The sequence below is a fragment of the Montipora foliosa genome, chromosome 5, assembly GCF_036669935.1.
Source record: "Montipora foliosa isolate CH-2021 chromosome 5, ASM3666993v2, whole genome shotgun sequence".
In the NCBI taxonomy this organism is placed as follows: Eukaryota; Metazoa; Cnidaria; class Anthozoa; order Scleractinia; family Acroporidae; genus Montipora; species Montipora foliosa.
In genome coordinates, this window is record NC_090873.1 from 30,396,919 (window position 1) to 30,411,918 (window position 15,000).

At 39.7% G+C, this 15,000-nt stretch overlaps 1 protein-coding gene across 1 annotated transcript in view; it reads left to right on the top strand.

The window, feature by feature from the left end:
- LOC138003925 (C-reactive protein-like) overlaps positions 1 to 15,000 on the top strand; it is a 48,764-nt gene that overhangs the window by 13,763 nt on the left and 20,001 nt on the right. The window contains exon 3 of the mRNA XM_068850245.1: positions 13,974 to 13,998. Within this exon, the coding sequence (XP_068706346.1) occupies positions 13,974 to 13,998 (25 nt within the window). The remainder of the gene's footprint in view (positions 1 to 13,973; positions 13,999 to 15,000) is intronic.

Genomic DNA, 15,000 nt, shown 5'->3' on the forward strand with positions numbered 1-15,000 from the left:
AACAATAACTACTAAACAGCTTTTTTTATTGACTGATCTCGCAGAATCGACTTGCAACCAATAATTTGGTCAGATTCCATTGCTACAAATACTGGAATTTATGTCGTAATTAATTAATATCCGTCCGCCATCTTGGATCCACCATCTTGGATATTAAGTTTATAGTTTCACAGAGTTTATTAGAAATAATTTATATTGCAGCTGAATTGCGTAAATAATAACAACTATGAATAAATTTTAACTATAATAAATATGAACTAAAATGTAATAAGATAGGATAAAAAATAATACGAATATACTTCTAAACATGTGATAAAACACGTGATAAAAAAATCTATGTTATAGACTAATTAAAATATCTTTATTAAACGTGAGACTTGCTCATAGCTGGTATTTAAGTATTCTTAAATCTGTTGTTACTTATATGAGTTAGTGCAAAATTGCGCTTATGTCTTAGATTGTACTTATGAATGTTCTTCCGAGCTTCCGAGGCAGTAAATGATGTAACTTATTTGATGAATTTGCAATGATATTATTAAAAATTTTGTATAGAGTTCAGTTCTTCTATCATATAAGGAACTCATGTTAAATAGCTCTAGATTCTTGTTGTAACTGTTTCCAGGAGAAATAATTGAGAGCGCCTTCTTTTGTACATGTTCTAAATCATTAGATAGATATTCTGGAATAGCATTATGGAACACGGGCGAACAATATTCTTGTACCGTCCTTTTACAAGTAGGATAGAATCTAATTATATCTGATGGTGATACTTTAGCTCGTCGTAATAGTACTAGAAAATAAAGGCGTTTATTTGCCTTTTTAATAGTGTTGTTAAAATGATTGTTCCATTGAAGTGTATTTGAAATAGTGACACCTAATATTTTAGCATGTTCTACTAAACAAAGTTCTTTTTTATTAATTACAATAGGGTCAAATTCACTTCTAGCAACTTTGAAGTCTATAATTAATTCTTTACACTTCTCAGCATTGAACTGAAGTTTGTTCGTTGTTAACCAACGTTCTACTTCGGCAATAGCTTCCTCAACATTAATGGTGGTGCCCTTTGGCACTGCTTCAGCCAGGGTCGACATACTTCCAACTGGAAACGCTTGGAGGGTTTAGGTCATTTATAAATAACCACGGTCCAAGTTTTGTGTCTTGGGGAACTCCTGATGGAACGTGTGCCCACTCTGAGAAACAGTCCCTTGATAGCTTAATCCGTTGCTTTTTATTGATAAGAAAATCGCACGTCCAGCGAGATAACCCTCTTGGGATACGTATACTATAGATACGTAGATTATTTTCTGAATAAGGATGTGGTCATCTATTTGATCGAAGGCTTTCCGATAGTCCAGTAATACTATTCTTACGGCAGCGCCGGTTGAATCTGTGGCCATTGACCATTTATATTAATCATGGAAATTAGATCTTGAGTTGTAGAGGATTTAGGTATGGTACCAAATTGGTTTGGATCCACGATCTCTAAGACAGATGAGGCAACGTACTGTCGCACAACAAAATCCTCTGCCATTTTAGACATAGTGTCTGTTAGGGAGACGTCTAAGATGTCACTGGTATCTCGTTGGGTAGTGGAGTAAAGTTGGCTTGTTTCCAGATGGGTGGAAGTTCTTCTTCAAGATATGAGCTATTCAGGATAATGCGCACAGGCATAGCAACAATTTCAGCGTAATCTTTGAGCATTCCCATCGATACTTCAAGACCACACAATTTAGATGGATTGACCTTGAATGACATTGAGTACACGATAGCATCAGACAGTTGAGGAACATCTGAGTCAACTTCGAAGGGAGGTGAGCAATTTACTGGATGATAGGTAGCTTGACATCGGCTCAAGAAGAGAATCATTTATTAAATTTGCAATGTCTTTCAAGGACTTTACATCAATTCCGTCAATGTGTAAAAGGAAACGAAGGTCTTGATTTCCTGTTGATGAGACCATGGCTGCTATTTTCTTGACATTATTCCAGCACTGACTAGGTTTCCTGTCTTTCAGATTTTCAACTTTAGCGGGCGTAAAATCTGCTCGACAATTTAATTTTCTTTCTCGTTTAACGATGTTACGATAATGCTTAAAGAGTTCTGTACATCCTTCAGCGAAGGCTTTTTGTCTAAGAATGGTAAATTCTTTTAGCTTCGAGGTAATCCATGGAGCGTCGTTTACATGAAATTTCACAGTTTTCAGAGGTATAATGGTTTCAAAGCCTGTTTTGACCAGATTTAGGAATAGCAGTATTTGATCCTCACACCTGCCGATGGAATCCAAAATGATGGACCAGTAAATTGAACAAAGATATCTACCACGTTCGATCTTTCGTATATGGGCGAGTGTCTCTTCGCTTTAAAGTACGATGACTGGAGTTAAGAGGACTTCTCAATTTTGGATATGGCAAAATGACATTATGGTCAGCCGACCAAAGGGTGGATAGACATCAACAAACTGTTAATCTTAAGCCTGAGACATGTTCGTGATGATAAGATCGAGTATTTGACTGCCTCTTGCTGGTTTCCGTATTAACTGTTTTAATCTAAACACGATTCTTCTTACATCAAATCAGGCGAACGCATTTGAAAACTGAAATCATTTTACATTTCAATTCAAAGCTATTCTTTTGTAATATTGAAAAGCTACCTTACGTTAAAGAAGGACACAAATTAATGAGAACAATTTTAAAAATCGGAGTAAATCAAATTTGATTCAATTGCAGAACCCAATTCGCCGGAAGGAATAATATTTTATAACTGTCTCAACTATATCTCTTAGTTCAACGAATTACTCAGTACTATTTACTGGTTTAGTCTGCCTCATCGTCCTCATCATCAAAACATTCCTCCTCAGGCATCTCCTCTTCCCCAGCACGATTGTTGCAGTCTCGAAGCCGGCACATATCAGTGCATTTAAGACCATTCGTGAGGCACATGCAGGTGGGTAGCTTGCATGATCTCGTACAAGAACAAGAGAGAAGCTCAAGAAGAGCTGCAGGGGCTGGTTCTCCACTAATCCATATGATGGATAATGTGCTGTCGTCTTGAACCCATCCATGACCAACAGGTGAAGGAACGTGAGGGCAGCAGCTCCGTAGACTTCTTCTCCAAACAGCTGCTTGGTAATTTGCTCAGTTCAGTTAAAAACACGAGATAAATAAATAACAATATAGACTCCCCATACCAACAACGTAGTTCGTTGACATCGCAGGTTTTTGTGGCGGAGCTGTACATCTTGCTGGTGAACTGTTGGACCTTTGCAAATCTCTCATCTGTGAGGTCCTAGTCCATGCCTACTTCTTGAAAAAAGGTTTGAAATGACTTTCTTTGTTTAGCAAGCTTCAAAGCTGTTAGCTTGCCCTCTCCCGAGAAGGAACAGACAGTGTCACAGTACATCTGCACAGTTCTGAGCCCAACATCCGACCAAACATTGACACAACGATGTACTTTGATCGATTCTGTAGACCGCATTTGACAAACAAAGGGCACAAGATGAAGCCTTTGAAAGCCAAAGAGAGAACAAGTACCCCTGTATCTTCTGACGTAATAATGCCAGCTCTGTATCCTGCTTTTGCTGCATGCGCTGCATGGAGTAACACTATGGCATCTGCATCCTCTTGTGTCGACCTTAGTTCTTCCCTTGTTGTTGCTCAGACCGAAGATACTTCATGGCAGTGATCCTCGGCTGTTACAAAGATTGTCTTTCGAGCAAGACTCTCTCGTATTTCTCATTTTTCCACTTTTGTGAGATGGGTCGAACTTGATCAGGAGCGACTTATTTTGACTCCACTACCCAATCAGACACAACACAACAAACTCAATCACAACACAACTGTATAGACACATGGGCATGTGGGCGAAGAAAGCTGAACCTAAACTGATTGAAATCCCTAACGGGTCACTACTCGTACGACAAATTACCCTTAATCCACACTAAACAACCGGACCTAGTCCTCTTGCGCGTGCCGGCAAAATGAATATCTATTTCTGCCAATTTCACAGGCTACAAATGTCAGATATCGTATTTTGACTCCACTACCCAATCAGACACAACACAACAGTGTAGATACATGCGCGTGTAGGACAGCAAGCGCCACAAGCCCCTATATAGACAGCCAAAGTTAGGGCTTGAGTCTGCGGACACATAACTTACTTTTAACATAGATTCAGCGGGTCAGTGCCCTCTAAACATCAAGCTTAGCCTTCAAAGAATCATTGACGTACATATTCTAGGCCTTCTCGCTTTTCTATCTACCATGTCCTTGAAATACACTTTCTTTCACAAGTGAATTAACCACTAAGGTAGCACTTCCCGATCTACCGGATAGGCGCTATAAATAGCTATATCAGGAAAAAATTCTTTGAAAGAACTTTTAATGGCTCCATTGCAGGGGAAATTTCTCCTAATATAATGACTTAGCGATAACAACTGTTTTCCCCTCTTGGTTGGTCATGTTTACTCTTGGCTATGTTAATAGAGAAATGATCATATTCAAACTTGATATCATTGCCCTTCAATTCTAACACTTCAGAGGCTCTCATAAAACCAGAAAACGAAAGCACAAACATAATAAAATTTCTCAGCTGAAGTAAATGCTGGAAGTTAATCTTGGTTGCAAGACTTTTCAAGAGATCTGTCTCGAGAGGAACGTTCCCGTGAAATACTTTTGCCGACAAACGAACAGCCCCTTCCTTGGTGGGAAAAACTGTAGGATGCAGAGGTGGGGAATTGATTCCAGCAAGGCTATGAAACCAATTGACGGCGTAAAACGCTGCATTGATTGACGATAATGAATTAATACGCTCTATCAAATGCTGTAAATATATATATAGAGCCATATTAAACGCCAAAACTGGAAAGGGTTGAGTCCGCAAGGTATCCCTTGCGAAGATCTTCCAGCTATTGAGGGCTCTGTGATAACCTTTGAGAGCTCCTGGAGACCCTGGAAGCTAGTGTAATAGCGTACGGTAAGTGGAAGTCATTGAAGATGACAAAGATTCGCTGCTGAAAGTATCAGAAATGAAAATAAGCGCAATATCACGTGAGACCATCAGTTATGTAATATTAATTTCGACCACTAAAATAAAGAACTATGGAGAACAAAATCAATCGTCTCATAAGTTATTGCAAAGTGAGTAAATCATTTCTCTACAGGCCTCTACCAGGTTCCTTCATGCACAGATTTTACTCCACAAAGAAAACAAATCCTTATTTCTTTACATTCCTTACGAGGATTCTTTATCTTGCGTTTAATTACTGGGTTGCCAGTATGGCAATCCCAGTCGGAAAATGAGTAATATTTCTCCGTTCTTTTTCCGTGTCGGTAAAGTCTTGCGTGTCACTCCCCTGCTACGTGGTCTTTGTGTATATAGAGTCTTCTACTGCGTAATTTGTTAGGTTTGAGGGGGCTGGGGTAATGTATATATTTCTCTGGTGCACACAGGAGAACATTTAATTGACCTGCAATGGCGTCCAAAGTCATTGTAACGCTCATGGCGTTTTAGTGCATCTTTTAACAAAATATATCCTTATGGAGCGCAAGAATGGAACGTCAATTGAATAAACATGACAGGCGATGAAAAAAATCTGGAATGTTAAAAGCGACGAGTAATGGATTTCGACAACCATCTATCGCCATTCGAGCCGAAATCAAAGTGAGCTGTATTTCTAATATTTTATCAAGTGTGCTGTGATGTAGCTCACTGAAACCAAATGGAAAATTCTCTGGTAACTTATGGGTTCAACAAAGACAGAGAGGAAATCGTGATCTGTGATCTGTGATCTCTGTTGTCTGGCTGATTAACTTCGCTGCACGGTCTTCAGGTAAAAAATAATTGAAAATTTGACAGCCAAGGATTATTTGAAAAAAAGCTTGTCGTCTATTTTGTGCTTCATTATTCAAGGAAAAGGTTCTTCATGGAAAGGGTTTGATCCTGAAATTTATTTTGTTGCAATTGCGAATGGTAATTTGACACGATTGAGCTTCTTGTCTTCACGCACGAAATGAAATAGGAAGGGAATTTTGCCTCTAATAGCAAACATGTTGTTTGTTTAAAAAAATACTCCACGGGAAAAGGTGGCCTTTATGAATTCATCGTTGTGTAATATGCGAGCTAACTGGATAGTTTTTATGCCAATAGTAAAGCATTTTCGTGTCAAAATGAGGTTAGCTTCTTTCTGTTGTGTTAACTTAATTGAATATACCATGCCTCGTATTTACCGCCTGCCGTAAACTTGATTTCCACTCTCAAAATTACCATCAGAACCTACTTTTTGCGTAGAATAAGCTTTTAGAATAATGTTCTTGTATACTGTGGGGATACTTGACGATTTGGGAACATTTTGTGAAAAAATATTTATAACGGGTCACACGCGCAACTTGATCACCAGAACTTGCCCGATTATGCATAACATCCACTTGGCCTTTTGTCATCCCATTGAAAAAAACTCAAAATATTCGCGGACCGGTCGATTTCTCTGAAATTTGAAAGGGTGATTGCTAATCAATAGAGACAGATTTTCGCAATGACTAAAAATTCATGTGTTAAGCATGAGAATTCGACGAAGAGGTAAATACGATTAAATTTGTTGCGTGCGTTGCTATTTTTGTGTTTTGATTGTTGTGCAAAGTTTGACAGAGAATATTAAATTATGAAACAATATCTATGGATAGATCGTTAAAAAATCTTTATTTTTAGCGGTTATTTTAACATAAAAGATGCAACGCTTGACGAGAAATAATATTTTTGTTAATATTTGAAAGAAGAAAAATTTCGCGGGAATCGGGACGCGGTGAAAATGAGTTAACAACTTTGCATACGTGCGTTGAAATGTGATTCGCGAGGAGACAGGATTTTTATTTTTCTGACAAATGATTTTGTCATTGTAGTGTAAAATGAAGTTTATTTGGGAAGGCAACAATATTTCTTTAACTTCCTGGATAATCCAATTTATTGCTTGGACTTACTGGTGCGAAGATTGTTTACATGAAACTCACGCTTTTTGCGAATTTTGAGTGTCATGAAATTACATCACTTGCGTGACAATATATCCCTTTATCTGACACAAAAATATTTAGATAGTAACAAACTTTGTATTTATTAACCATTTCTTCGACTTTTGCCCTTGTCAGCATTGTAATTTGCGATAATTCGCAAGTCTGTTGTTGTATCTCATAGCTGTTCAGTTTTTCAATTACATGGCCGCTCAACTTGAGTAAATAGTTCACCCTGAAGTCAAAATAGATACGTTCTCGGGAACCCGACAAAGAAGGCTTCCTGACCCGACAGATGAAATTTAAATATTCAGTTAAATATTACAACAAAATTAAGAAACCAAAGACCTTGTTTTACTCTGAAAACGACGAGCGATTAACATTCTTTCCCGTAGTTCATTCAGTTGACACAAGGTGATCACGTGCACCTTTATGGTTGCCTAGCACGTGAACAATTTCTTCCTTTTGACAAAACGTCATAAAAGTCAGAGACTGCAGAAATATTCGTGCTTTTTACGATCGATTGTCATTAATCTTTCGATGAGAATTAGATTCAGAGCTATATATTTTTCCTTCATCTGTCTTTTGGCTTGTCTTTTTCAGTTAATTCCTGGCTTTTACGATACTTTTTGGTTCAAACGTAAAGCCAAACAATGTTTTGACCTGGCATCAGATTAGACTTACAACAAGAGGAATTATAAAGAAGAAACAACACCTTCAGTCCTTTCTTAGCGTGTGCAATAAACGTTTGCTTACCATTACCATTCCTTCAATATTTCTCGCGCTTGCCTGTGGTATTACATCTGCTGCTGGTACATCCTTCAGGATCTCTTTGGCAAGGGATGCTTTGTTTGTTTTCCTCAGCGATCCATCAGGCGAAGCTATGGCCCAAGGCAGAGGTCCGAGAGGGTTGCACAGTACATTAGTTCATTTTCAACTTTCTGTTCTCAGTAATGATTATCATTTGGGCAAACAGCACACGATTAGATTTAATGATCACTTCATTACTAATCCCACTTTGAACTTATCCTTTTTTGAGAGATTACCAAATGTTTTAAGTTTAAGTTTTGTTATTGTGTGGTGGAACTTCAACTTGGGAGGGTCAGACTCATCCATGTCCTTTGCTAAAAGTCTTATAAGCCTTTTCTCTAAAAGCCTCTGCCTGAAGCAGATCCTTCTCTCAGGAGTAACGAGTTTACCAGTACTATTCGGCTTCCTTGAAGATCGGTGAGCTGGAAAGTCGTTGGGGTGCCCAGGTGAAGCATTTCCTTCAACTGTCGCATGAATATGCTTCGATACTCCGCTATAAGGTAATATTTGCTCACGGCTCCAGGTTTCAGGCTAAATCCCTTTGGGCCACCGGGCCACCAGGTGTTTGCATGCCTCTGTTAACCGTTTCTTCACAGGTTTGGTCAACAGGTATTCTGCCGAAGGGGTTCATGGGTCCAATCTGTACTGAGAACCCACCAGACCTCAAGTATGCTAAAGCTTCTGGATGGTCTTTCTCGCGGTGAGACATTTCTCATTGCTGATAGATAAGAAGCGAAATACCTTGCATAGTTAAGTGGTCTTATTCAAAACACCATGGGATTATTTTGCTTTAAGTTATTGATAAAACATGGAGCTCTCACTTGCTTTCACTGGATGGTCTCAAAAGCCCAAGGAGAATCTCTACCAGCTCTAAGAAATATAACTAGAACTCGGATAGCTTGCCGTTGTCGTGACCGGGAAACCTCATGTACTTGTCAAAGAGATGGATGAAATCGACACTAGAAGTGCTGGTCATCTGCTTCAGGAAATGATCTTCACAGATGTCATCATACAAATCGGCAGTATCACTAAAGAAGTTGTCAATGATTTTCTTGGACTCCTTTTGATTCTCCTCTATATATCGAGGTCCTGAATCCTTGACACGCTAGGCTCATAAGTGCTTCATACATAAACTTGTGGAGTCTAACGCACCGATTGTATCTACGGCCACCTAGAACTCCTGCAAAAGAACCTTCTGCTATGGCACCAGACTCAACGCAAAGATCTCTCAAGCCACCATCTTGGTAGCACTTGCCAATTATGGAACTTGCCAATTGCAGCTGCACTTGAGCTGCCAATTGTGGAACGTACACTTCCATCCTCAGCACGATATCTTTGAACCTCTCACTTTGCTTCCACTGGGTGTCACTTGCCTTTGCGTACAATGCTTGGCCAAGTACGAGAACGATCGATGCTTTAAACTTGAGAGTATTCTTGATCTTGAGCGACTGTACTAGGACCTCATGAACGGTAGCCATGTTTGTAGCAAGTGGGTCAATAGTCGGTAGATATCCGAAGACATCCTGTGACACTTAAACTTCGTTAAGGACTCAAATATTAAATCCTGTCCATCCACTTGCTTTTTTCTTCTCTTTTGCGCTGAGTCGCAGTAAGATTCGAAGAAAATTCTTCTTTCTTGCCTCTGCCAAGACCTCTTCAGCTGTTACCTCGACGAATGCTCTCGCGCGAGGACCGCAGCGATCACCTGCATTGTACGACTGAAGGATCAATGCTTCTTTTCCTTGTCCTGGCTTGCACAATTCCAGGTAGTGGAGGAAGGCTCGGACCAAAATGCCTGGCTTGGACAACAATCCCATTTACTCGATGGGATGTTCCCGAGGCAGAAAGGGTTTCCTCTAATCCGTCGATGTTATCCCACGCCTCATGGCTTCAATTAGGTTTTCTGTCAAATAAAATGATGTATTTTGGCTTGTAACGAAAGAAATGTCTTGAAATGCTGTTTATTGTTAAATATGCTGATATATTTGCTTTTGTAAACAAAGAATGTATTTTATTGATTTATTGTCAGCCTCCTTTCTAAAGCCACTATCTTACGATTGCTATCAAGCGAATTTGGAAAATCTTTCACATAAGCTTTCATCAGATATATTTCATATTTTCTTCCCTGGATTGATATTGCGAACACAAATGGGGCAATCTCAAAACACAGTGATTTGCCTGATCCCGTTGGAGAACAAAAAAAAGGTCCTTTCCTTTCAGAGGGCATAGATGGATTCTGCCCGGCAACGTTTGAGCAACTTTTTCAATTTTCCGAGCAACTTTTACCAAAGTTAATTTCTTAATGTCACGTCGACATCGAAACGTCGATTTTATAGCGTTAACTTTTATAATCAAAGTTTTTAAAACCAAACTTCTTGTTAGAACTTTTACCAAAATTACCATTTCTTTATATATCTCGGTGGGTATCCTGTGTTAATATTCCGAATATTTAATAGCTTCCTGTATTGCTGAAAGCAAAATGGCGGAAGCCATACAAGAAAGCGAAGACCTTATTCAAATTGCTAGAGAAAATGGTGCAGAGATGACGGAACCTGAAAGGGCTTCCATTTCGCGAGAACGTAAATTTGCTAGAACATGGGGCAAGTACAAGGCAAGTAGGATGTCAAATCCAATGACCAAAACTTCGGGTCAAGACCAAATCAAGGAATATCCAGATCATCACTTCGCTTGTGTCAAAGGGCAGCTACGATGAGAAGTATGTCACAGAAAATATGTGCGGTCCCGAAAACACTTGAATAACATCGCCAGTATCATGAAGGACAAGGCTAAACGCCAAAGTATCGAGCAATGTCTGCAAAGGCAAGAGCGTAGGGCTACTTTACCAACAGATATGCGAGTCTTTCGCTTTGAAGTAATTAGGCCGGCATACCAATTTCCAAGATAGATGTTTTGCGCCCTCTTTTTGAGAAGTATGCCCATAGTCTTACTGTAAGTACACACATGAAAGACATTATACCTTCTGTGTTACCAAGGGAACAAGAAAAAAGTCAAGGCCGAGCTTCAGGAAGTTAAAGAAGTGTCGGTTATATTTGATGGGACTGCCCGACCTGGTGAAGCACTTGCTATTGTACTGCGTTATGTCCAGGAGGATTTCAAGGCTTGAGATTCTTGCAAAGCCAATGAAGGGGGTTGAACTTGTCCAAAGACTGCTGTCCAATATTGCTGTTAAAATCTGTTGGATATCTTTAGGAATCCTCAAGACCTTCAAGATCTCCGCTTAGAGCTTGCCGCTATTGTTGATGTTGGTATTCATTTTGTTAAGTCAACATATAGCCTTGAAGGTGACGGCCCCATGATATTTCATGCTATGAAGATCTTTCAGTTGTTGCTCAAGCAGTTGAGGTAGGCCACTACCCTTGCACCTTGACTATTACCAGAGAAATTGCCAATGGCGATGCTGCCCTCCAAGCTAGATTGATTGATCAGGCTAAAGCATGTATCCAGCCAGGTCTGAACTTTTTTAAAGAGAAGTTCAGCGTCCATTTCCGCAATATAGTGGGTACATTCAAGGTAGCACGCCTTTGTTGCACAGTTCACGTTCAACTCTTAATGCGTAATGCTGCAGCGCTCCAAGAATTCAAGAATTTTCCTTTTGTGGATGATAACACCATTGCTAACCTGGCAGCAGAGCCTCTGGCGTATCGTGCTGCTGCCGATGGCATTGTGGACTTTAGTGAGAAGAAGAAATTGGCAGCCTCTTATTTGTCATAGTTTTTGTTTGAAAATGAAAACGAAATTTTCATTGCTACTGCTTGGACTTCTTAAGGAGCCTCAGTCAGCCTCTTATTTGTTATAGTTTTTTTTTCCAACAATAGTAGCAGCTATTATTGTATATCGTATGAGTTTCATACCTCAAACTCCCAATTCAACTGAAAATGTTGTTAAGACATCTCTAGCTCAGCGAATGGAAATGGATGTATTTTTTGACTCACTATGTTGCTAAGCCAACAAAATGGTGGCCTAGTGAATCTCTTTTTAATACAAGACAAGAGGCCGACCGTAGTCGAAGGCAACCCGACGTCTCCTTTTTCTTAGCTTCTACAGTAACTCAAGACACCTGCCGTGACTCACTGCAGGGATGGGTGCCACTCCAATCCTGTTACATGCTTAACGCATACATGTTTTTAATAAAACCATATTGATTCAGTGTAATTATGCCATATGGTGTTAGAAAAAATTGCAGGATCTTTTGAAGCTGCTGAGTTTAGAAGCTTGCTTCTCTGTCATTTTTCAATAAATCAGGCAACAAGAGTGTGAATAAATATCTTTTTTGAGCAACTTTTTATATTCTGGGAGAAACTTTTGAGCAACTTTTAAGGGTATTTTTGGGCAACTTGTTAAGAATTTTTGATCATCCTAATTTCTGTAGACCAAGTTCTATCGCATCTTCCACATCTTCCATCACGACTCCCGATGATGCTTGAACAACACATGCAGTGAGGGCAAAAACAATATGGCGTCCTAAAGCTTCTCACAATTTGAACCATTAATATTCTCAGAATTGTTGCCGTCACCGGTGAAATTTTGGCGCCAAACAGATGGCAAAAGTTCTTTAAATTCACCCAACCAGTCGTCACTAAGCGGGTAAAAAAAATTAAGAGTTCTTTGAGAAAGTCTAAACTGACATTAACAAAAGCGTCCAGATTACAAACGTCGTCAAGTGAATGTTCGGAATTACCAAAATTTATGTGCTCGTTTGGCTTATACTGTATATGATTTTTTTTTTTCATATTTGGTATGGAGGATAAAAAGTCCTGGAAAATGCGCCGAGTCCTTGAGAATTGAATAATTGAAACTGTAGGTCGAAACCCTTCCAGCCTTCTTTTTAGAAAGTCAGCTGTCGCTTATTCCAGCAATATCCATCACATGAATCATGTCTTCGAGAACGTTCAGTGAGATAATGTAAAAGCACAAATATAATAATTTTTAAAAATACAACCACATAATTTTAACACTTGCGCTGTCAATTAGACAGTTTTGACAAAGATAATGATTATGATTAACTGGAGCTTCAGGCCGTCCACAATTAGTGAACGTTTAAGTCAATGAGTGAAGGAATGGGTCACTCAGTTCGACTTTGTTTTGTCAAACTATAAACACAGGTGGACCACCCTCTGTTGGTGTTGTTATGAATCTGTAGAAGGATAAATACATTACGGCGGTTGCGATTTGCTCGGTACTAAAGTTTGAAAGCAAATAATTCAATGGAAGATCAAAAAAAGGGTCAACTGAATCCTGTGCCGGGATCCTGTGTTATATTTTAGTCGTTCCGAGCTGTTTGAGGCGTCATTTTCCGAGGTCTTTTCTCTCGACCGACGGATAGACAGTCAAGAAAATCGGAAAGGTAGGTGGCACCCAGCCGCCGGCTTGTGACCTCGTCATGTTCAAGCTGGAACTGACGCCAAACCAGGGAAATTCTCACCTTAAAAACATCAGCATCCAATTAATTAGGGATGTCCCCATAACGTCGCCGAATGTGAGCGCCATCTTTCGAAAATTCACCCGAAAAAGGCGATCCTGAAATCCATAACAAAGCTTTCTCAACATGATCGGTGCAAGAGACCAGACCAAAGGAATTCGAAGCATTTGAGTCAATTCGAAATTGTCAATCAGTGCAACGCGACCGTTGGCAGTTCCCAGCCCCTCCTGGCAGTTCCCAGTTCCCAGGCAGTTCTCCTGGCAGTTCCCAGTTTGGTATGGATTTCAGGTTCGCCTTTCTCGGGTGAATTTTCGAAAGATGACGCTCACATTCGGCGAAGGTATGGGGACATCCCTAATCGATTGGATGCTGGTGTTTTTAAGGTGAGAATTTCACTGGTTTAGGGTCAGTTCCAGCTTGAACAAGACGAGGTCACAAGCCGGCGGCTGGGTGCTATCTACCTTGTCAATTATCTTTACTGTCGGTCGAGAAGAGATCTCGCAAAATGACGCTTCAAACAGCTCGGAACGACCAAAACAACATAACACAGGACTCAGTTGAATGATTAGCTTTCAAACTTTATTATTAAGTATATCGCAACCGCCGAAATGTATTATTTTATCCTTCTACAAATCGATAACAACACCAACACCAACAGAGGGTGGTTCGCCTATGCTATAAACATCAAGAACCAACTTGAGAATCTTAAATCGTTTTTCTTTCAGATAAGCAATTGTATTGGAAGTGATGGTAAGTAGCCTTGTCAAATTTTATTTCATTGCTTAATTAACGTGTACGTTCGCTGAATTGCGAGTTGTTTCAAACGATGCTCATTGGCCATTGCGAGGCATCTGTTCTCATAGGGACCAGCAGAGATGGTTTTTGCAAGTTGAATTCTTCCGTCTGCTATGTCTCGAAAACGTTCGCCGCCTCCACAACTAGTGAGTCAGGAACAAAATCTCAAGTGATATCATTTATGATCCTGGATGCACTCTCTTAATATAACTTAACTCGTTGAGAAACCAGTCAATTAAAGGCAAGTTTGTTTGCAAAGTTAGTGAGACGAAAGTAAGACCAGAATAGCATTGCGTGACTAGCGTTACTTTCTAGAAGCTTCGAGAGAGTTCGTAGTTTGTTTATTTTTAGGTTCGTGCGTAAGCATTTCTAAATCGGTGTGTTCTGTAATCTTTCTATAATTATAATTAGATTGATTACTATTTTAGAACGTTCTGGAAGCTTATTGTGAGAGTATATAAGTAGACGAGTCCAAGCGGAGTTTTTTAACTAGTTTTTCACAAGCAAAGAGAGTTGGCGTTAGCCGTGTTTAGTCAAGTGTGACAGAAGCAGTGTTTATTCAAGTTGGCGGAGGCCGTGTAAGTTTATCGAGTGCGTGTTGTTTAGAGTTTTACTTCGTGGAAACTACGTTCATTTTGGAATAAATCTTCTTGTTCTTGTTCCGACAACCCTGCGTTCAGTTTAGTTTGCAAACTACCTTTCCGCAAAACATTCGAACTCGTAAGAGAGTTCTAAAACGGTTACTTTTCGGACAAAGGCACCAGGCAGCAACAAGCTGCCTCAGATATAGACTTGCACAACAAAACATTCTTCCTTCGGCATCTAGCGCTCCAATTCCTTCCATAGGAACCTTGATGTTCCGAGCTGGGCAGCTTTTTGAAGAAGCTCGATGGGCGTGTGTACCCCAATGACCTCAAGACTCCAACCACGATCGGCACAACATCCATTTCACTGACA